Source organism: Setaria viridis, chromosome 4 (assembly GCF_005286985.2).
Source record: "Setaria viridis chromosome 4, Setaria_viridis_v4.0, whole genome shotgun sequence".
NCBI classification, from domain to species: Eukaryota; Viridiplantae; Streptophyta; class Magnoliopsida; order Poales; family Poaceae; genus Setaria; species Setaria viridis.
In genome coordinates this window covers 20143780-20167691 of record NC_048266.2, presented here as the reverse complement: position 1 = coordinate 20167691, position 23912 = coordinate 20143780, and the positions used below count along the sequence as shown (strand labels likewise).

The 23912-nt window shown below is 49.3% G+C and overlaps 1 protein-coding gene and 1 pseudogene across 1 annotated transcript; both read left to right on the top strand.

Annotated features, from left to right (window-relative positions):
* Positions 1-8297: 8297 nt before the first annotated feature.
* On the top strand, positions 8298-11878 carry LOC117853517 (alpha-1,3-arabinosyltransferase XAT3-like; annotated as a pseudogene).
* Positions 11879-14784: 2906 nt separating this feature from the next.
* LOC117853785 (beta-1,2-xylosyltransferease XAX1) lies at positions 14785-17127 on the top strand. The gene is made up of 3 exons (XM_034736069.2): positions 14785-15281; positions 15397-15591; positions 15781-17127. The coding sequence occupies exons 1-3, from the start codon at positions 15080-15082 to the stop codon at positions 16971-16973; spliced, it is 1590 nt and encodes a 529-aa protein (XP_034591960.1). The 5' UTR covers positions 14785-15079; the 3' UTR covers positions 16974-17127.
* Positions 17128-23912: the final 6785 nt, after the last annotated feature.

The following is a 23912-nucleotide window of genomic DNA, read 5'->3' as shown; positions in this document are numbered from 1 at the left end:
GGCCTATGTAGCTTAATCGAACTACACACTTCTTGAACTGCCTCGGGTCAGCCTAGAATTTTCATTGTGCATGGCGGGGGCTGCCACTTGCAGCCGCCGCCGATCTTGCGTTTGTGTTGCTGTAGGACATTTTCTGCTTCTTTGTCAGCTCATCTGAAGTAGCACCAACTTCTCCTAGCCTCCTATCTATTTGATTCACTCGAACCGTCACCAATCTAGTTGGGACTAATGCTGATATGTCAGCTGCCTGGGTCGCGGAGGAGGTTTGTCCTGAGACTTTAGATTTCCTCTTCCTTGTAGTAATCTGCATTGCCCCCTTCTTGACTTGGAAAAGTTGGCGGCTCGCACTCGGCACCACTGTTCCTTGCCCTTGCCTGTGACAGTACTGTGGTGGAACCGCCCAAATTAACCTGATTAAAATGCACTTAAGTCACCTGACACGCGATCATGCACTTTAAGCAAGCCAACTTGGTCATCCGTCGGATTTCATTCGATAAACCACTTACTCAGAATCGAGAAGCATTGCTCACGCGAAGGTGAGTGGCACAGAGATTACAACATTCCCATCACCTTAACATAGTTCAACACTTTATTACATCAGAGTTTTCAAAATCCAAACAGAGTTTGCAAGGTTGTAAACAACGAAGAAGTAAAACAGCGAAAGCTAGACGACAATACATAATACCATGGTGAAGCCAACCATGATATCCATTTCAACGATCCACGTTGTCTGAGGCTTTTCCACTCGACCGACAAACTCGAAGGGAGTTGGGTCGGCCAAGTCAAGCTAGCAACCATTTCCTCGTACTCAGCACTACCTGAAAACATAGCCACAAGCAGGGCTGAGCAAGTAGTACTCAGCAAGACCGACCCGACAGGTGATAACTACTTCACTAACTCCTAGTCATGCAAGGCTTTTTGGCTATGGATTTTTTTTTGCCAAAGCACCTAGAGTTGGTCCTTACTTTCAATATTTTAGCTCAAGTTCTAAGTTCATTAACTAGTCTAGATTAGCAACTTATACTAAGCAAGCATTGTTTCCAAACAATTAAAGACCAAGCATCAAGATTAATATCATCATGTTCCATCTTTACTCAGTGCAGAATAGCGATCAAGCAGTCCCAAACTGTGAGAGGCAGACGAATCAATTCGAATTTATTAATTGTGGCGGATCCACCTCGGATTAGCCAAATCACGGCATGGTTAAGTCGCTTAACATGCGACACTTGGCCTTAATCGGGCTAACTCGAGATGCCGTCGGATTCCCTCCGATTTAACCACTTTGACAGGATCGAGTGTAGCAAAACCCACACGAAGGTGAGTGGTTCCAGAGAATACAACAAGTCCACCGAGTTAAACAAAATTGACCATTTTAGTTCAACATCAAACAACATCAGAGTTTTACAAGGTTCGAACGAAACAGACAGAAGGCAAAAGCGAGCGGAAGCTACTTTGTCGGGGTCGGACGTCCTTGGTGAGGCCTGCCAAGACGTCAGTGATCCCTCTCCTCGCCGTCCGAGGAGGGATCCCACTCGACCGTCCAACCCGGATGTGATGACCGACCCTAAATCTCGTGAGTTAATCTTAATCCGAGTCCCTAATCCCCATCTCAGCTTTCCCGAGTTTAAGTACTCAACCTCCAGCCCAGGTTCCGACCCCTGAGAACCGACCCCTCTCCACCGCTCCCCCAGTTCCGATCCCGCCGACCCCAACTCACCCGCCGGATCCTTCTAAGTCTTCCCACAACGCCTCCCATCAATCTGAGCAGTGGACCAACCGAGACTGACCGGTGGACCCACAAAAATCTTTTCCCCAGATCTCCCACGACAGACGCACTTGAGTAGCATGCCCGCTTCAGAGTTCCCCCGGCGCGTGGCTCAACTCTTCCGACCCCCGCCGCTCCGCCCCGTCGCCGGCCGCGACCGGATGGATATCCGCGCCCCCTTCCCCAATCGCAGCGGAAGCCCCTTCAACCCTTTCTGTAGCACCTCGCAGCCCGCGCCCATCATCACCTCGCCGGACCCCCGGCTGCGGAGCCCGATGCCTCCCGGCTTTTCCGCCGGCCCTCCACAGTCACGTCGCCCCGGTCTGCGCTACGCGATGATTTCTCCTCCGCCAACCCCGACCCCGGCCGCGACAGCTCCTTTCCCGCCTTGTCAGAGCTGTGCCCCGACAGTCTGTTGTTTCGCGCTCGCCCGCGCGACCGCAGCCCGCCTGTCTTCTCACCTGTGCGCCCTCGCTTCTAGCGCCGTTCCCTCGGTCACTTCCATCAGATCCACCGCACGATGACGCCCGCCTCCGCCAAATCTCAACCACCGGCAAAACCGCGCCTGCGCCGCCCCGTCTCTGGTGCCCAATGGCCGACGGTGTCGTCCCCGAAGTCCTGCTCCACCGCCCCGCTGCTCAATCGCCACCCCGGCAGCGCACTCCATCGTTCTTCCCGGTCTTCGCGCCGCTCCAACCTTCTCTCTTCCGCGCAGCTATAAAAGGGAAGGCCAGAGCTCCGCCGGAGTCCCCTTCGCCATCGCTGCCTTGCTGTCGTTCCTCTGCTTCATGCTCAAAGCGCTACCGCCTAGGTCCCTGAGGAACTCTCCTCTCCGCTCCAGTCCCGCCCTTCCAATTCGCCCAGCCGCTTGCTCCTCCGCGCTGCGCAAGAGCTTGCTTGTTTCCACAAGAAGCGCCGCCGCCGCCGCCGGAGCACCGCCGGGCATCGCCTGCCCAATCTTAGTGCTCCAGTTCCTCCGCCCAAGTCTGCTCCTTCCTGACCCCAAGCTTCACCTGTGAACCGAAGGTAAGCTGCCGACCCCTTTTCCGCCTTGTCCGACCCCTTCCGTTCGTCCGACCCCTTGTCCGCCTCGTCCGACCCCTTCGGTTCGACCAACCCCTTTCTCCGTCTTGCCCGACCTTGTCTGTTTCGCCGACCCTTTCTCCGCCTCGCCCGAGGGCTCGGCTGTATCCTTTTCCTAGACCCGAGGGTATATGTGTAAAGATTTGGGGACTTCTCTACGATAAGTCTGAGGACCCCCAGCACATCTATTCCTCTAGTCTAAGGTTCAGATTATAAGTTTCCTTCCATTCGATCCTTTTACCTTGTTCTTCTCCAACCCAAGCGAACTTCCCCACCTTTTTCCGTAGCCTTGCTACCAGTCTCTGGGCTAAAACTTGCAAGTGTTGCTGTTGAAATAACCGTCTAAATGCTAACTCTTGCATTGCATTCGTGTAGAGCTGCGTCTCGCTGACGGTTTCTACGAGCTGCACCCGGCGTCGGAAGATGAAGCTGCAACCGAGCTCCCGCTTCCAGAAGCCGAAGCCACCCAAGCAGAAGAGCAGCTTCCCTCCTCCTCGTTCGAAGGCAAGCCCCGGAGCATGAACCCAATTTTTCCCAAACTTGCGCATGTCTTCTTCATCTTGTTTGTGCATTTACGTATAGGAGTTGCTTGAAACCGTAGATGCATGACTTAGCTCCCTGATCCAAACACTAGCTGTTGGACCGAGTATTTGCTATGCTTAAATAGGAAGCGGTAAAAGCCGAGTGATCTCCTATCACTCGCGAGTTGTAGGAGTTGGTTGTTTCCTTTCTGTTACAACTATAAGGACGATGGACGGGGCAGGGTTGTGGTTAACTCTTTGGTGGTCAGCTGATCGCCCCGTCTGTCTATGGAACTTGTTAAGGCCCGACAGTGGTGGTGTTCATGATCAAGTGTTTGAAAGTACTAACCTCATACTTATTATGGGATGAGGAAGCCGAGTACCGGATTGAACCTAGACGTGAGCGGTCGCCCCATTGTCCTTGGAACGGAGTTTCCCCTGCGGCCGCACGTGGTGGCAAGTGTGGTCACAGAATGGCAGAGGCCGGGTCTGTGGAACATTGCACCAAAGGAAATGGGCCTGAGACAGGTTAGGGAATTGATGGGGAAGGCCGACACAGGAAGCGACCCTCGGTGGTGCACGGATATCGTGAGGTTAGGTTCACCATGCATGGTTAAAGAACTCGAATCGATTCGTCTGCCTCTCATAGTTTGAGACTGCTTGATCGCTATGCTACCCTGAGTAAGAAAGAAATATGATGATGACATGGTCTTGATGATATATATATATATATATATATATATATATATATATATATATATATATATATACACCCTTGGTTGGTTCTATGTTTGCTTAGAGTAAGTGCCAACTTAGACCAGTTAATGAACCTAGAATCTGAGCTAAAACTTGAAAATAAGGATCTACTTAGTGCTACTTGGCAAATAAACCCCTCAGCCAAAGAGCCTTGCATGTCTAGAAGTGGTGGAGTAGTTACTCTCCCGGTCGGTTAAGTCTTGTTGAGCTTAGTAGCTCAGCTTGTTGTGGCTCTTCTTTTTGAGGTGAAGTTGCTGCTCCCGAGTCCTCTCCTGTTGGCACTTGGCCACCCCAACTCCGTCCGGGTTGGACGGTCGAGTGGGATCCCTCCTCGGACGGTGAGGAAAGGGATCACTGACGTCTTGGCAGGCCTCACCAAGGACGTCCGACCCCGACGAAGTAGCTTCCGCTCGTTTTTGCCTTCTGTCTGTTTCGTTTGAACCTTGTAAAACTCTGATGTTGTTTTGTTATTGAACTAAATGGTCAATTTGTTTAACTCAGTAGGCTTGTTGTATTCTCTGGAACCGTTCACCTTCGTGTGGACTTTGCTAAACTCAGTCCTGTCAAAGTGGTTAAATCGGAGGAAATCCGACAGCATCTCGAGTTAGCATGATTAAGGCCGATTGTCGCATGTCAGGCGACTTAACCGTGCCTTAATTAGGCTAATCCGAGGTGGATCCGCCACATTAACCTTGCATGGTGAACCTAATCCCACGACATCCGCGCACTACGAAGGATCGCTTCACTTGTCAACCGTCCCCATCGATCCCCAGGCACGTGTTAGGGCCAAACTTCCCTTGGCATGTAATGCTCCATAGTCCTGACCTCTTGCCGTACTGTGACCGTACTTGCACCCACATGATGCACCATGGGAACCTCGTTCCAGGGACAGTAGGAGTATAAGCCATGCCCCAGTTCAATTAGGTACTAGGCTTCCCTATCCCATACTAGGTATGAGATTAGTACTTTCAAACACTTGATCACGAACGCTGACACATTTTGACCTTAACAAGTTCATTACTAGACAGACGGGGCAAACCACCACATCGAAACCATTCCTGGTCCCGTTCGTCATCCTTATAGTTATAGTATGAGTAAACAAACAACTCCTATAACTCGCGAGTGACAGGCAATCACTCAACTTTTACCGAGTCCTATGTAGCATAGCAACTACTCGACCTTAGCAACTAGTGTTCAGATCAAGGTACTAAGTTCATGCATCTAAGGTGTCATTCAATTCCTATCAACGTAAATGCACAATCATAAGCATCAACATATTGCATAAATTTAAAATAGGGAAGCATGCACCGGGGTTTGCCTTCAGGTTTAGGAAAAGTTAGCAGTTCCTTGGGGTCTTGATCTAGCTTGGGCTCAACTTTCGCGTGATATAGCTCTGCGGTGGGTTCCTCATCCAGCGTAGGATGGAGCTTGTAGGTTCCGTCGGTGATATTAGCTTCTACACGACATGCACATGCAGAGAGTTCAAATTTTCCATGCTTTGCATGAAGGATGCAAGACATGACTTATTGCTGGAATGAAAGTTGCATTTCGACCATATTCACCTAAACAAGGTTCTAACTTTCATTAACTTCATGAAGTAAGGTGGGTTGTGGTTTAGAACTCGGGGTTGACTTTGATGGTGATTGTGTACATATTTAAAATTCTTACAACTTAGGCTGTGTTTGTTTCAGCTTTTGTGAGTAGTGATTCTCTGGAAATCTAGCTACCCTGAGAAGCTGCTGTCCACAGAATCTGCTGGTAGGAGAATTGAGGTGTTTGGCAACCTGATTTTTTTTTGTTTCAGCCCCCTTCTCCAGCGTGCGGACCGACCTCCCCTTCCTCGTCTCCTCTGACTCCCCTTGCTTCTTGGCACGCGGACCAGCCAGGAGGGTGCGGAGGGGCCAGTGGCGGGGCACGGCAGAGCGTGGAGGGGAGCGCAGGGGCCTCCGGTGGGGCATGGCAAGGCGCGGAGGGGCCTCCGGCAGGGTGGGCGGGGCTGACGGCGAAGCTCGATGGCGAGTGGAGGGGCCTCTGCCGGGGCCAACGGTGGAGCACGGCAGGGCGCGGAGGGGAGCGCAGGGGCCGACGGTGGGGCGAAGACCTCACGCGGAGAGATGAGCGGGCGAAGGCCTAGCGCTTGAGAATCAGCAGGATTTTCCCGCAAGCGACCTCCCCGCCTGATTCTCCCGATTCCCATCTCAGGTTAATAGTTTGGCTCGGGAGAAAATCGGATTGCTGGAGAATCCACCGAGAATCGTGGTGTTTGGGAGGCTTGTTCGATTTTTTCCACCAGAATCGGCCCCAGAATCCTAAACAAACACGCCCTTAGAGTTTCACAAGGAAGGTGGGGTCACTTTTAGGATTGTTCGGGGTTCATTTGGAAAGTCATTTATTTCTGAATGTTTTTTTATACCTCTGCCAAAAATTACCCATTAAGTTTATTAGGACTTACATTTCTTTATTCATTTAAACCGATTCATCTTCCAAAATTTGGTTCCACAAGCAAACAGTAACATATGACATTGAGAAAATTACAGCACCTTACTTATGTCATTTATGTGTTACTGTAAAATTTGGGATCCATTGCATTAGCACAAAAAGAATTAAAATTATTTTATTGCCAAGGGTAGCATGCACTTAACCATTTTTATCTCAATACCTATAGTGATTCTGAGGGTGAAACTTTAATAGTGGATTGAAGGCGTGTTACAGAGACTTTGGTGAATTTTTCATGATTTTTAGATAAGGACATCTATTTCCCATATTTTTCTCCTATTTATCTTGCTCTAAAAAGGAAGGTGGGTTTCATCAAGCTTCAGCCAAGGTTTCATAGTTTTCCTGTGAACTACACCTCAAAACTAAGCTACTCCAAGTGGTTTCATATTTTTCTCAGCTCTGGATTAAAACTTATATACAAAGAAAGATTTAACCCTAGATTTCAAATATAAGGTTAAAGCAGTGATTTAAAGTTCTACTCCAGGGCCCTAAGTATTTTTCTGAGCTTCTACTCACTGAAACATAGGCCTCAGAATTAAATTTACCTTTTTAGCATTTTTCTTGATTTACTATGATTTAAAAGGCCTAAGCAAGAAATAAACTATAGGGTATTATTTCTAATAGTAACATGAGCAAGGTTATTTTTATAAGAAACTAGACAGTTCATCGAGTCCAACAAAAGTGGTTTGACATTTTTCTGATGTTTCTACGATTTATGGTGCATTTACAAATTTATCCTATTTTGTGCTAATTTAAAACAATAAATCGAAAACAACTTACAATCTAACCCTCGTGTCTATGGTTTATTCACGCAGGGGTCCCTAGTTCTTGCGCTAAGGCCCCTGGAAAAGAGGTAAAAGACACAAGGAAGGCCCTTGCGGCGGCCGGCGGCGAGCTTGACTAGATTTCGGCGAGTCTCGGGGTCAATCGAGGGCAAGAACAGGCGAGGGAGAAGCGGGAGCTCACCGGGGAGGGATTGGCGGCGATTGGGGTGTCGGAGCAGGCTCGACGGCGATGGAACAGCTTGGGACGGGAGGCAGCTTCGGCAGCGGAGTCCCAACGGAGTTCCGGCGATGGCGGGGCTCTGGGAGGGCAACAAGCTGCTCGGGTAGGAGCACGGGGTGATGGCAGAGCTGGAGGTAGAGGTGGCTAGGCGCGGGGAGTGGCGGAGACAGGGGCTCCACGGGAGGGTGATGTGGTGGCACTTACAACAGAGGAGGCGGCAGAACTTTCCGGGTGTGGGGAGCTGCGCAGGCGGCGCATCGACTCCTTTTATAGGGTCGGGGAGGTGCGGAGGGCGAGGGCGGAGCCAATGCTAGCGGCGAACGTGGCCGGAGGTGAGCGAGGGAGGAGAACAGGGTGGCGCCATTGGCTGGCGGCACTCACTGGCGGAGGGATGGTGCGGGCGTATGCGAAGATCTTCCGGTGATTGGGCGGGAGAGATAGGAGGTGTGCGAGATCTTCTTTGTCTGGCGGAGCGATTGGGCAAGCCGGGGGGTCGTCCTGTCACCGTCGAGTAGCGGATTGGGGAGGCGGAGCTCGGCCATCATGCAGCCATGGCGTGGCGGAGGGGGACGGCAGAGGCGCGGCGCAGCATTGGGCGAGGGAGATGCTCGGGCAGAGGAAGGATAGGGTTGCGCGGTCATTAGGCATCCTGGCGAGCGAGTTGTCCCGTCATGGCCATCGGTTGGCTGTCGGCGAGCTCGCTGGTGGGCGAGAGCCACGCGGCAGGCGGTGCTCGGGCGAACATACCGGGGGTGTTCCGGGCGTGCGCTGGGCGAGGTGCGCCTCGGAGTAGTCCAAAAGGGCCGGTTTTGGGGGCCTTTTTCTCCAAACTTTTCAAAAGAACTGATGAAACTCCAAAAGTAAAACATGTAGACCTAACATCCAGCTCCAAACTTTACAAAAGGATTTTTCTTAAAATCGAAATGGATTTGAAACTACGGAGTTGCAAAGTTCGGCAGAACGCCGGCCTTCGGGGACTTAGACAGATCTTGGTTTTGCTGTTTTTCAGCATTTTGGCCGACTTTGGCTTAGATTTTGAGTAGCTTCCTATTTGAATTAGGCGAAGATGTAATTGAAGGAAAAGTTCTTCAATATTAGGACTCCAACTTCTATTAGGGATTTTTCTTGAGTTCAGTTCAGCTTTTAGGAGGAACGGGCTTGCCAAGATGCGCGCTCTGGACGTTTTCCAGACTTAGCGCTGGGATGTAAATAGGCTGAGTTGACTGTTTTACACGGTTTTGACCAAGTTTTTGAGCAGGTTCGGTTGCAATTTGGAATTGGGTCAGCGTAACAAAGTTGTAACACACTCAAGGAGCTACAACTTCTATTAAAGGTCTGACTTGAGGTTGGCTATCGAATGGTTGAGATAACAGGTTGCAAAGTTGAGGAAAAACATGAATTCCAGGACTTAGGTCATTTGTAGGATGTTGATGTACTCCTGATTTGATTCTTGTTTTTGACCTTCTCTAACTCAAAATTAGCCAAAGTTGTATTAATAAAAGTTGTTTGAAATTAAAAGTTTTACAACTTTTATTTGGACAAAATTTCTAGTTTGAATATAAACTCAAGTTTCTTATTTAACTCCAAAAAGAGCTTTTTAGGGGCAATTTGGACCTTTCACTTCTTCTACTTAGTGACTAATGACTTTCTTAAGTTTAACTACACCTAGTTAAGGTAGAGTTGTTACAAGTATCAATTGCCTTAAGTGGCAAGGTAACCTCCTCCCCCTCTTCCCAGCCAGGGGCTTCTCTCATACTTGCAGGGCGACGCTCGTTAGTTCTAGTCGCAGAACCACATGACTATCTTGAGCCGAAAAATGACCCACTTCCAAAGGATTCTGCAGCCGCATCCACAAAGCTTTGGACCTTCTTCCTCCTGTCATCTGAAGCTCTTAGGTTGGTGTCATAAGGCAAACATTCAAACTAGTCTAGAAAGGGAGCATTACGGATTACAGGTTTATCACATTCAAGCTCAGAGTGTCCCATGACACCACACACCAAATAGAAGAAAGGGAGCTTTTCGTATTGAATATCAAACCAGTCTAGCTGACCGGTCTTCTTTGTACTCAGCAGCACCCCACTTCTCACAGGTTTAGCAACTTCAATGGCCACACGTGCTCGGAGAAAAGGGCCATTAGCCTTCCCCTCCTTATCAACATCCATCTTAATGACCTCCCCGACTAGACCCATGGCTCATTCACCATGGTGGCGATTCATCCAGCCCAGCGGGAGATTTAAGATACGTACGCACATTTCCATACGATCAAAACTAATTTCTGAGGGTTTGAGACTCTCATCATAGTTATGCAAGATCAACATGTGTTCGCCAACCATCCATGGTGATCCGCCAAGGGCCCGAACCATGTCCTGCTCATAGGCAAACTCCGCCACAAAGAGGTTCTCCCCTCTCTCACCAATCGCCCTAATCTTCAAGCCATAGGGATTTCCCCATGCCAACTTCATCGCCCCGTGAATTGTGGTTGCATGTAGTGTCGAAGGTGATAACACCTTGCCAATAAGCGCCTACTCTTTGACGGGAGCCCTCCCATCATCCTCATCATCGCTGAAAGCGGTTCCTCAAAGATGGGATCATGCTGGAGTAGCGCGGTCTAGGTCGAAGATAGGATCGCCGTCAGGGTCGCCTCGCGAGTCGCCAGCGCAAAACATAGAGCATCAGCAGTCCAAAAACACATTGCACATACTCGGTGTAAAATGTGGTTGTGTGAGCAGGGGGAGGAACCGACGATTTCAACAATGTCGGGCACGCCAAGCCCATTTGTGACACGTCATTCGGCAAGTACGACATCTGCGAGCTAGCGGGCGACGTGCGAGCACGCGGAGGTGCCGCCACGACGGTCACACTCCTCTCTCCGCGTGCTCCGCTGCGGGAGTGGACGATAAAGCCCTACTCACGGAAGTACCTGCTGGATGGCCTCAAGGCCATCAAGGTGAGGTCCGTCTCCATCCTTGAGCACGCGCCACAGTGCACGACCTGGCTTAATGTCCCCGCGATGGTGATTGAGCTCGGCAGGATCACCGGCAACTACTGGCACGACTTCACCGAAGTCCTAGTCCCGCTGTTCATCGGCGCGCGGCGGTTCAGCGGAAAGGTCCAGCTCCTGATCGTCAACCTACTACCCTTTTGGCTCGACAAGTACAAGAGGTTCTTCAGCCTACTCTCCGCCTACTCTCACGCTACGAGATCATTGGCTTTGACAGGGATGACGACACCGTTCGCTGCTACCCTCACGTCATCGTCGGCTATGGCAACCGGAAGGAGTTCACCATCGACCCATCTCTGGACGCCACAGGCGGCGGCTACACCATGGTGGACTTCACCAAGTTCTTGAGGCAAGCCTACTCCCTGCCGCGTGGCCGGCCCATCAAGCTCAGCGACGACGGTCCTCCAAGTTGGGGGCCGCGGATGATGGTCCTGGAGCGGACCAACAGCCGGAAATTCATCAACCTCCACGAGATCATCGCTGCCGCGGAGGCCGTGGGGTTTGAGGTGACGGTCGCCAATCGTCCGAGGGCCAGCTACGACGAGTTCGCGCGAGAGGTGAACTCCTTCGATGTGATGGGCGGCGTCCACGGTGCCGGGCTGACCAACTGCGTGTACCTTCCCACGGGAGCCGTGCTTCTACAGATCGTGCCGTACGGCCGGCTGGAGGACATCGCCCGCACCGACTTCGGCGATCCTGCCCGTGACATGGGGCTCCGGTACATCGAGTACAACGTCGCGGCCGACGAGAGCTCGCTGATGGACGTGTTCGGGAAGGACAACCCCTTGATCAAGGACCCCGTCGCCGTGCACATGAGCGGGTGGGGGAACCTGGCGGACTGGTACCTGGGAAAGCAGGACGTGCGGATCAACGTGGAGAGGTTCAGACCCGCTCTGAAATAGGCAATGGAGCACATGTAGTAGAGAGGTCCGGTTGGTTGAACAAGACAACACGCTCTCCTAGCTAGTCTTCTTTTTCCAGTTATAATCAGATTCTTTGATTTTCTCCAATCGAATACCTGGTCCATGTAGGTGTGCATAGTAGGACCGGAGAGGAATGAGCGCTGCTGGTTCAATCTCGTGTGCTGATCTGTCTCAAGATGTGCAACAGGAACTTCTCATCGTGTTGTGCTGCAAGCTGGTGTGGTACCTGCTGAAAGCGTTTTCAGACACAGTGCTTGGAAGTTCACGCTGATTGCTGCTGTTCAACTAATCTCTTAATACTCTATAGACTATTCTATTGGTTGTTTTAGATGTGTACATGCATTTTCGTTGGAAGGCAGTGTTCGATACCCTTAATCATTGGCACAACTCCAAGAGTCTAAAAAAAATCTTCCCCAAAATTATCTATGGGAGCTCTACTAAAATTTTTTTCTCCCAAAATCATGTCATTCCACAGCAGATCCCCAATAATAAACTCCCCAGTACCCAAAACTGGCCACGTTAGCACGTGTACCCCTCTGTTGGGCTCCAGTAGCTTTCCCCCTCTGCTCCTAGCACTGCCGCCGCACACAAAGTAAATTTCCTGCGCTCTCTAGTTCTTTCTCCCCTGGTTCCTCTCTCATCTCTCTGACTCTCTCATGGTCCCCCCCCTATGCAAGGCCTCGCCACTGGGCGCGCCTGCTTAGCGCCCCCGTCCAGCTGCTGCTCACCGTCGGCCGGCGCGAAGGTGCGCGTGCCAAGCAGCCGCAGGCTCGCAGCTACCCTCAACTTCGAGGACTCCGTCTAGCTGCTCGACTTCGTCCCGCGTGCTGCCGGCAACGCTCCCACGAGCTGCCACCGGAATACGACGTCCAATGCGCTGCCAGGGAGGCCGTTGCGGGATTCTTGCAGGTACCTCGATTGGGGATGTGGCCGGAGAGGGCTGCCGCCGGAATAGGGAGGGCGGGCGGATCCATGCTGCTATTGTCCTCTGCCGCCTCGCTCGCCCAACTCGTCGTTGACGCGTGCCTCCTAACCACGCCGCTGACGCGCCCGCCGGCCTCTCCGGCTCCACCTCACCGTTGGCGACCCCGCCGACCTCTCCAGCCCCGCGCCGTCGGCCTCTCTGACCCCACCTTGCCACACCTCGCTACGCGCCAGCGGCCCTCAACCCAGCGCGCACGGGAAAAATAGAGCGTGGGAACGGATCAGCACGTGGGAAGGAGCAGTTCGGGGGTGATTGAGGAAGGACCGGACTCGCGGATATATGCGGGGCGACGGAGGTGTTTTTCGCGTTCGCGCATTTTTACGGGAAGGATGGGGAGCTGTTGGAGGTAAGTTTTTTTTTATTTTTCCCCTAAATAAGGTTTTGGGGCAATTTAAGATAGTTTTTGGAGTTAGCATGTTATAATCATCAAGTTACAAAAGTAGTTTGCTTGCTAGCGGCAGTTCAAAGAAGCCAGTTTGGTGACGTCACACGTTACCCACATGCATCACACACACGAACACAAGGACCCGTGCAAGTTTCTTATAAAGTTTACGTATTGCGCTATTTAATCCAAAAAAGTATATATAATTCAAAGCATGGAACTTTAACTATCTAAGATGATATGCTTTAATTTAGTGTAAGGACGCATCTTAGCTTGAAAGTTCCTATTCAAAATTCTTTTGATTTTATTTTCAAAACAACACATTAAAAGCCCTAGTAATTTATTCTGATAGCTGTCAAATTAAAGAGACTCTACAGCATAAACACGAAGGTTACGAGATGTTGAGATGGACCTGTTTAGAATATATGGTTCTTTTCTCGCAAAAAAAATAGAATATATGATTCTTGCCAGATAAGCAAAAACCTCGTGTAGAATCCAGGGATACCTTGTGTTCAATCTATGGAGACTGGAGAGGCTAAGAAATAAGTTATGCTAAACAGGCCTATGGGGAAAAACACATGATCAATGCAATGCGAGTGGATTGTGCAATATGTATTGCACGTAAAAACGAACTACTCAATCTGATCATAAATACTTCCTCCGTTCCAAATTACTATTCGTTTTAGCTTTTCTAGATAGATAACTTTTGATATGAATCTAGATGTATATATGTCTAGATACGTATGTAACTAAAAAAGCTAAAACGAATTGTAATTTGGGACGGAGGGAGTAGGTAGAAATGTCCATCCTTATTATCTGCTCATAATCCGTCATATACATGCTAGCTCCCGGTTCTCTCGCTTCCCTTCACAGTCTGTTTGGTGAGCCGCTGCTAAAAGAAAGAGGGGTGCATAAGCTTTCTTTTCCTCGCCTTCCTTATCACAAGTATCTACAAGCATCCTGGCTTCTAGTTTATATTATAAAAAAGCTGGGTGGTTATCTAATATATGGCTGGACTATAAGCTGTCTAGTTTGGATCAATCAGAGCCTTTTTTATTAGTTTTATATTTTCCGCTGATCCAACAAGGTTTTAAGTACTTGTGATTGGAGGGGAAGGGGATGCGAGAAAAATTCCTCAGCTAATGCCTTTTGTACTGATAGGTGTGCCTATCCGCACTGATACTCAAAATGATATTTGCATATCCTTTAAAAAAATGATGTTTTCCCACAGCAGCTTCTATTATTTTGAGGACCAACTACATTTTTCTACAATTCTTATATTTCGAAGTAATTAAGAAATTGCAAAATGTAGAGTCATGACAACAACTTGGGGGAAAGGTGCGTTATACCGAACACAAGAACAATCACGGCACGTAATGAGCTTGGGAAGTAATCGATCGTTTCCGCATCCCTGAATAAACAAATAATTAATTAATCACCCCGACCAATAATCTGCGATTGCCCAAGTTCCATCCACTCCCAAATTCAAGACCATTTCGCAAAGATGATAAGAAAATATCGCTGACTAAGTTGGCGGGGGACGGGATCTAACAAGGCCTAACCGATGGAATCCTCCAGCACAGACAGCGGCGAGCCGGCGACCCAGCTTAGCCACGGCGAAGTGTCAAAGCAAGCAACCAATAGGCCCAGTACCAGAGTCCTCCCCTCCCGTCCTCCGCGACTTGTTCCATTCTTGCATCCGTCTCCATCCTTGTGACGCCATTTCCATCTCCAAGCCAACCAAACCATCAAGGGAAAACTTAATGAGCAGCTGTGACGACAAAATTGGAATAAAAGATGGATGAACCCTAGTGTCTAACATGGAATTAGGTAAGCAATCCTAATTATTGTGGACCGGTTCTGGACAAGTCAAACAGACGAAGGGAAGTAGAAGGACGACGAAGCCGCCTCGCCGTAGCCCGTAGTCGTCGTACTCGCACCACCACCAACCCACACACCACGCCACCCCCAACGAACAACGAGATATACAACTCATTTCCCAACAGATCAATCATCGCTGCACATGTTCCATCACCCCGGCCTGTCGCGATTTTATTTAAGCTTTCGAAGAAAGAGGCGCACAGCGGTGGCGATAGCTGATATATCAGCAGCGGCCCTGCCTTGAAGGTGCGTGTTTCGTTCTCTCGTGTGCGTGGGCGTTGATGGCGTCGTCAACGGCGTACTCGCGGCCGTCCAAGCCGCCGGGACCGGTGGCCGGCGACCGGAGAGGGCCGCGGCTTGCCAAGGAACTCGGCAGGATCGAGCCCAAGAAGTTGGGCATCGGGCTGGTGGCCGGCTGCTGCCTTGCGCTGCTCACCTACCTGTCCTTTGCCAGGCTCTTCGCCATCTACTCGCCGGTTTTCGGTAAGGGCTTTTGACTCATATATTCCGATGAAGAAATCGTTTCTTGGATGTCTGGGTAGTTCCGTTTCCGCATGCTGTTGCTAACTGGGCAACTTCGTGTATTGACGGTCAACAGATAGCTCGGCCTTGGTGTTGAAGAACGCGCCGCCGGCAACGACGACGGTGCCGGCAACAGAGGCCCCGCCGGTGCAGCCAAAGACCGAAGTGGAGCAGAAAGATGTTACTGACCCTGAGGTGGACCCCAACTTGGCCAACTTACCAGAGGCCACAAGAAAGGAAGAACTGAAGGAGGCCCCGGCGACGAAGCCAGGTGAGAAATCGTGTTGTTTTTTCCCTCTTCTAGGACCTGACAGCACTCTGTTGTGCCCGTTTAATTATGATTCCCAAAAAATACTTGATAAGCTTGAATTCGTATCTCGATGCTGTTTAATTAGTTCGTATACCATACGTTTTAATCAAGACACATCACATGAGTCCTCTGTACTTGTGTTTTCTTCAGCTGCTGCCGCTACGGAGGCCAAGATCACGTGCGACGAGAACGGCGTTGACGAGGGCTTCCCGTACGCGCGCCCGCCGGTGTGCGAGCTCGCCGGCGACATCCGGATCAGTCCGAAGGAGAAAACCATGTACTTCGTTAACCCGTCGGGCGCTGGCCCCTTCGACGCCAACGGGGAGAAGAAGATTCGCCCGTTCGCCCGCAAGGACGCCTTCCTCCTCCCGGGTGTTGTGGAGGTCACGATCAAGTCCGTCTCCTCGGCCGAGGCCGCGCCGCAGTGCACGCGGCGGCACGGCGTCCCCGTGGTGGTCTTCTCCGTGGCTGGGTACACGGACAACTTCTTCCACGACAACACGGACGTGCTGATCCCGCTGTTCCTCACCACGGCGCACCTCAAGGGCGAGGTGCAGCTCCTCATCACCAACTTTAAGCCGTGGTGGGTGCACAAGTTCACGCCGCTGCTGAAGAAGCTCTCCAACTACGACGTGATCAACTTCGACAAGGACGAGGAGGTGCACTGCTTCCGGGCCGGCCACCTCGGGATGTACCGCGACCGCGACCTCATCATCTCCCCGCACCCGACGCGCAACCCGCACAACTACACCATGGTCGACTACAACCGGTTCCTCCGCCGCGCCTTCGGTCTGCCGCGCGACGCCCCGGCGGTGCTCGGTGAGGAGACCGCCGCCAAGCCCAAGATGCTCATCATCGAGCGCAAGGGCACGCGGAAGCTGCTCAACCTGCGGGAGGTGTCGTCGATGTGCGAGGCGCTCGGCTTCGCGGTGACCGTGGCGGAGGCCGGCGCGGACGTGCGCCGCTTCGCGGAGCGCGTGAACGCGGCCGACGTGCTCCTGGCGGTGCACGGTGCCGGCCTGACGAACCAGATCTTCCTGCCGACGGGCGCCGTGCTGGTGCAGATCGTGCCGTGGGGGAAGATGGACTGGATGGCGACCAACTTCTACGGGCAGCCGGCGCGCGACATGCGCCTCCGGTACGTGGAGTACTACGTCTCGGAGGAGGAGACGACGCTCAAGGACAAATACCCCAGGGACCACTACGTGTTCAAGGACCCAATGCGCATCCACGGCCAGGGTTGGCCGGCGATCGCCGAGATCATCATGAAGCAGGATGTCATGGTCAACATGACAAGGTTCAAGCCGTTCTTGCTCAAGGCGCTCGACGAGTTGCAGGAGTAGGAGACGGCTGATTCCCCTTTGGTTGGCTGCTTTCGGTTCCATTTGTGTGGTTGGGTGGGGACAATTCGGATAGGCCAGCACAGATACGGTACACGGGAGCTTTCATTGATTTTTCTCTCTCGGTCATTTAAATCAACTTAATTGTTTATTTTCACTTGCGAGGGTGTTTAGCACGTCGTTCTGAAAAGCCAATTTAGAGACAGCTAAATTAATTGATATAAGAGGAGAAATTATGTAAGCCGGCAACGGTGTTAAAGGAAAGAAAACAATTTCTGAAACATTTTTCTAAAATCTAAATGCTTCTTGGAAACAATTTGACTGGATACAATTTTTTAAGTACTAGTAAATAAAATAGTATAAGTTAACATAATATTTATTTTTTTGAAAAAGATATATAATATTTAAGATTTGAAAAAAAAACTAGGAGATGTTTGGATGCTTTAGGGCTTTTGCCTCTTCACTAAGCAGAGATTTTTTTCTCCCAAACTAACATTGTCCGGCAAAGGCATTGGCATTGGGTCATAGGCTGCTCATAGCTATGATCTAGCAAACACAGCTCGGCCCGAACAGGAATGACAGGGCCATGCCCGTGCATACCTTGTCTGCACCAAATGGTCCGAGGACATAAAAATTCCCACCGGAATTTCTAGACGTTGGACAAACATAATGAAATAAGGGTAGTACTCCCTCCATTTCAAACAAGAACGTAGAGAGTACGTAGACATATATTACATGTAGATACATAATAAAATCTATATGTATTTAGAAAAATTAAAAATGACTTGTAATTTAAAACAGAGGGAGTATTATTTATTGGATGTGTGATGTCTGTATACATTAGCTTAACCATACTTCTATAGGTGATCTTCAATGCAACAAAAATACTATGGATTAGGAATATTCTTATACTACTAGAAACTGACCTCTCATCCCTAGCCTTAGTACCAGTTGCTTTTGAATCCGGTACTAGAGGGGGCATTAGTACCGGATTCAAATTTAGAGTTCTTCGGAGGCCCTCTAGTACCGGTAGATGGCTCCAACCGGTACTAAGGTGACCCTGGTACTTTGTAGTCGAGCGTGTGATGACTTTGTATTTTGATGCAGGGATGCGGAGGACACCATCCCTGTGGACGCAGGAGTGGAGTCTTCTCCTTCGACTACTCTTTCAGCTCCCTTGGTAGATTTGTCCGTTAATGATGTATCCGAGGTTGACACTAGTCATCTTGGTGCCACCATGTCCATACTTCAAGAAGTACTCCGCTCGGCGGAGAACCCTGTGGTTCCTTAAGGTTCTGGTGGTGTACCCTCCTCGACGTCTACTGGTGGTGTTCTAGCTTTAGTTGATGTGGCTAAGGCCAATGAGGCAGGTGTACCAGGTGTGTAGTCAGGGTACTGGTGTTGTAGTCGTTGTATTGTGTCCTGAAATAACTAATGTGTGTCATTTCAGGTACAACCTTGGGTGCAGCTCCAGAGCCTCATGTTGTAAAGAGTGATGAAGGTCCAGTACTCGAGCTTCCGTCGGAGTCGGAGTTTCAGAGAGCTATCCAAAGCTTTCAGGTGTGTTGTCTCTTTTGTTTGACTGTTTTTACTGAAAACTTGATGATTTGCTTTTATTTGCAGGATCTATATGACAGAGCTCAAAGGAATGCTCGGGCCCTCCAGGAGGAAATGATTCTGTGCAGCGGCTAGCGAAATTAGAGCAGAAGTGCAGCTGTCTTACTAAGTCCTTGAAGGTTCATGAGGAGGCTACGAAGTCTTTTGCCGTTTAACGTAGTGATCACCAGGTATTGCAAGAGAAGTTGGAGAATCACTACAAGTCTTTGAACAAGAAGTATCAAGGTGAGTACTTGCGATTCTTTGAGTATTTCCTTACTGTACTCAGGGTTTTTGAACTTGTTGGTTTTTGTAGATCTTAAGAGAAAAGATGCTATTGCGAGTAGTCAGTTTCTTGATTAGAGGAACGCGCATGACCGAGTAGCTGACGAGGCTAATCGTCTTCGGGCATCACTGGCTGAAGCTCAGGCTGCATGCGAGCATCAGAGGGACAGGAAGAACCAGAACAGAGTTATGCTTGCTATGGCCATGGTAGCCTGTAGAGATCATGGTCGGACCATAGGAAGGCTTCGAGGCGAGCTCCAAGAGTTGACTGATGCCGCTCAAGATGTTGTTAATACTATTGCTCCTCTTGAGGACGACGCAGAGCCCCGTTCACTAGTCGTGCTGTTGAAGACTGCTCCGGGCAAGGTTGCTGGCCTCTGCATGGCTATTTGTAAACAAGTCCTTGCGGTGGTCAAGTCTTATTACCCGCGAGAGGATTTGACGGCGGCTGGTGACGGCGTTGCTCAGAACTGCACGGAGGATGCTTATGCGCAATACCTTGAGGAGGCTGAGCCAATTGCTTCGAAGATGTCTGAGTTTGTATCTTTGGAGGAGCCTTTAGGCTTGTGTAGCCTTGTAATCTGCCGAGTATTCGAGATAATGTTTTGAATTTTGTTTGAAATGAATGATTGTCCATCCTGTCATTGGGAACAACTCTGAGTACTTAGTCGAGTAGTTGCGCGGTTGTCAAGTACTCTGTCCCTTTATTCTCGAAGGGGGGGGGGTGCACGGGTGTACTGTACTCTTTTGTCTTTTGTGGTGTGAATGCTTTCACGTGAATGGAGTCAGAGAGCATCTTGACTCATCAATGCTTTTGTTGTTCATGAGCAAATAGTAACTGTCGAGTGGTTGGTAGTTGTGGCGCTCGGCTATAAATAGACAACCATGGAGGTCGACCAGGATCAGGCTTGAGTAGTGATGGATTGCCTTCGGTTGCTGTTATTTGATTGTAGAGAGCCTTTAAAGAGTACTCCGGTGCTAGAAGATTCCTCGTAAATTAGAGCCACATTCCCTCCACAGACTCTAGCGCTCGTAGGGATAGCCGTGATGCTAGAATAATCCTCGTAGGAGGGTTCATCGCGTGCCTCATCTTGCAGCTCGTGATCCAGCTAAGTCCGTGCTGGAACTCACGAGTGATGGGTGATGAGTGCCGCGGTCTTTATCCGGCTCTCTTAGAGGTGGAGGTGTGGCATGCAGTGTGGGATGGCTCGCCAAGGCTAGCAAGAGAGCAGCCTTGTTTTTTCTCCCTTATGCAGCACTCGGGATTCATCGTTGCCGCTGTCGAGGTAGCGGCGGTGAAGGAGTACCTGGTGTTGTTTGGGAGGAGGACCTGGATATGGCTGCATTTTGTGTAGCTTCCTTGCGTGTGGGCCCTTTCCTTTGTAGTAGTCGGTAGGCCTGTGTGGTCCTGTGATATTGTAAAAGCCTGAGGCTTAAATGCAGACCACCAGTAGGCAATTGCTTGTAGTCTTTGCTATGTTGTTACATGGTATTTTGAGTACCCTTGCTCTATTATGAGTATGTAACTTCAAAATTGAATTAGTCTCGAGTAGAAAATTGCTTTGCCCTTTGAAGTTTTGGAACTTGTACTGAGGCTGGGGTGCTTGCTGACCTTTAGTAAAGTCTTGTGTCAAGAGTAGAGCACCTGTAGTCGGTAGTCGGGATGTCAGCTCCAAGTAGTTGGAATGAGTTTGTTTTTTAGATGCTTGAGGCAAAGGCTCGAGTACGTTTGTCTACTATGGGTAGTAGCGACAGAGATGTTCTATATTCCAGGAATTTGGTACTTGTTCTCCTGAAAGTTCTTGTAGTCTGTAAGATCCGAGTCCTGTGACCTTGGATACGATGTAGGGACCTTCCCATGGTGAATTAAGTTTATGGAACCCTGACGTGTCCTGGATTCTTTTGAGGATCATGTTGCCTAAGTTGAAGGATCGCTCCTTAACATTGCGGTTGTGGTATCGTCTTAACCCGTCAAGGTATCTGGCTGATTGAACTAATGTTGTGCATCTTGTTTCTTCTAGACTGTCTAGATCCGTGCGTCTTGTTTCTTCTGCCATTCCTTCGTCGTATTGTTCAACTGGAGGAGACTGCCACATGACGTCCGCTGGTAAGATAGCTTCTGAGCCATATACTAGAAAATAGGGGGAGAGCCCAGTAGTCTTGCATGGTTGGGTTCGTAGTCCCCACAGAACATTAGGTAGCTCTCTGAGCCATTTGCCTCCTTTTGTATTGCCAATATCGTGTAGCCTTTTCTTGAGAGCTTCGAGTATCATGCCGTTAGCACGCTCGACTTGTCCGTTGGCTCGTGGGTGAGCAACTGAGACGTAGCGAACATCAATTCCACTATTCACGCAGTATTCCTAGAAGTCATGGTTGTTGAAGTTGGATCCCAGGTCTGTGATGATTCTGTTTGGAAAATCGTAACGGTGTACAATTTCATCCAAGAAGTCTAGGACTCGGTCTGCCTTGGGGCAAGTGACTGGTTTGACCTCGATCCATTTGGTGAATTTGTTGATGGCCACGAGTACTCGGTTGAAACCTCCTGGCGCAGTTGGCAGTGGTCCTATCATGTCTAGCCCCCAGCAAGTGAAAGGCCATGTTGGAGGGATTGTGACTAGTTTGTAGGCAGGGACGTGTTGCTGTTTAGTGAAGAATTGACAGCCTTGGCATTTTCAGACTAATTGTTTTGCATCTGCCAATGCCACTGGCTAGTAGAAGCCTGCTCGGAAAGCCAACTACTATCGTTCGTGAAGATACATGGTTGCCATAGATTCCTTTGTGAATTTCTTCTAGGATTTCTTGACCATCTTCTCGGGTGACACACTTCATGAGTATCCCTGATGATGCACTTTTCCTGTAGAGCTTGTCTCTGACTAGAACGTAGTTTTTTCCTTATCGGGAAACTTGCTCAGCTTGACTTTTGTCAGATGGTAACTTATGGTCTTTGATATAGTCGATGAAGGGTGTCCTCCAGTCGACTTCTATCATCATGATTTCCCGAGTAACTTCTGTAGTCTTGACCACTGGTGGTGTAACTTGTTCTGGTATGGACGGTTTATGGAGTTCGTGTATTAAAATTCCTGCTGGAACTTCTGCACGAGTCGAGCCCATTTTTGATAATACGTCAGCGGCTACGTTGTTGTCGCAGACGACATGATGAAATTCCAAGTCTGAAAACTTGTTTTCCAGTTTGCGGACTTCTTTGCAGTAGGCATCGATGTTGTTCTTGTTTCGATCCCATTCGTCATTGACTTGGTTTATAAGGACTAGTGAGTCGCCGTATACAAGTAGTCTTTTGATTCCGAGGGAGATTGCAAGACGAAGGCCGTGTAGCAGTGCTTCGTACTTGGCTTCATTGTTTGAGACTTCCCAAAAGATTTGTAGTACGTATTTGAGTTGGTCTCCTTTTGGGAAAATGAGGAGCACTGCTGGACGTTGACGTGATCGACTACGTACGACTACGTGATTGTCTTCACTGCATCGACGCATATCTACATCTTCCGCACCAGTAGTGCGTCGAGTGGTAATCCCGTGATCCTTATACGGCAGTTCTTCCTGGTTTTACGCGGTAGAAATTTTGATTTGCGCTAGTGTAGCCTACCTCGTATCCCAACAGTGGTATCAGAGCCGTAGCTGCTTAGTTTTGGATTCAGGATATGTGCATATGGAGATATGCGAGTTTTCCGTTTGATCTATGTCCTGGTTTCGTGCCCTTGTTGCAATGGTAGTGTAACGACATACTCCTACCGGTCGGTTTCCGCCATCGGAGTTAAGTGATACACGTAAATCCAGTTGCAGTGAGCGAAGATCAATATGATTGGTCGAATCGAAATCCAGGGTCATACGCCAGGCGCATTAGATGTGCAATAGTAGTAGATGAGATCTACTGCCGGGGTCGGGATTTTTGCCGTATGCGTATGCTTCAGTAAAACAGCCGTAACTTTTCGGTACGATCTCGGATCGAGGCGAATTGTATATGAAAATTGATCTACAGAAAAAGTTACACATGATTAGATTTCGACGAAATTAGATTTCCCAAATTCGGCCTCTAAGATGGAGTTTCGGGCCTCTGAATTTTGGAACGTTAGAACGCCTAACTCTGTTTTGCAGGATGTATGTATCTTGTGATCAGTATGGCCCCTTTGTGTATGTGATGCATGTGTGTAACTCATTCGTGACCTGCGTGTCGCGCGTACGGCAACACGGCAGGAGCCATATGTGTTGTCACCTTAATGTATTTAATGGTCTGCGTACCAATCTGTGATGATCCAAGCAACTATGTAATCTTCATTACTAGCTTCTGTACTAGCTATTAGGTGTAATAGCATGTTCTAGTTCTAGTTCTTGGAGGACTCATCACCAGGAGAATGGCGCACATGGAACATGGAGATGGAGATCACCATGGTGAACAGATCCTATGGAGATGGAGATCACCATAAGAAAAACGGGCCATACTGTGTCACAACCGTGTGAATGCTATTCTGTTTATGTTTTACTTTCTGCATGCTGTGATGTTAGAAGTAGAACGATCCCTCACAAAGTTTAAGTTAGTATGCCCTCCCAACTAAAACTTGCACCGTCCCATGTCTTGTACAATTAGTGGTGGGTCTATGAAATTAGGGTGCTACTAGTTTTCCTTGACTAGACGGGTTTGTGTCGGACACTTACACGCATAAGGGTTGGTTTGCTTAACAAGGTTATCTTAACGGTTAAGGACCTTGGGGCATAAAGGTTGGGCGCCGAGACATGGAGATGTCACCCAACAACAGGAGTCATATGTGATATGATTAGCAAAAGTTGCTTACCGATCTACCTTGTTTGCTAGCGGTGATGCTAAAGCTCACTAGTAGACTTGTTAGTTGTGGATCTTGAATCACTAAGTTTCAATAGAGGGATATTGATTTTAGTGGGAGTAGATTTTGTTAAAATAGTTTAATGTGATTTGCTCTATCATGGATACGTTTGTCTTAGTGTATTTTGCATTACTTTGTTGTAGATTAAATGGCACCTAGCAGCACTACACCGTTTGCTTTGCGTTCGGTCCTTGAGAAGGACAAGTTG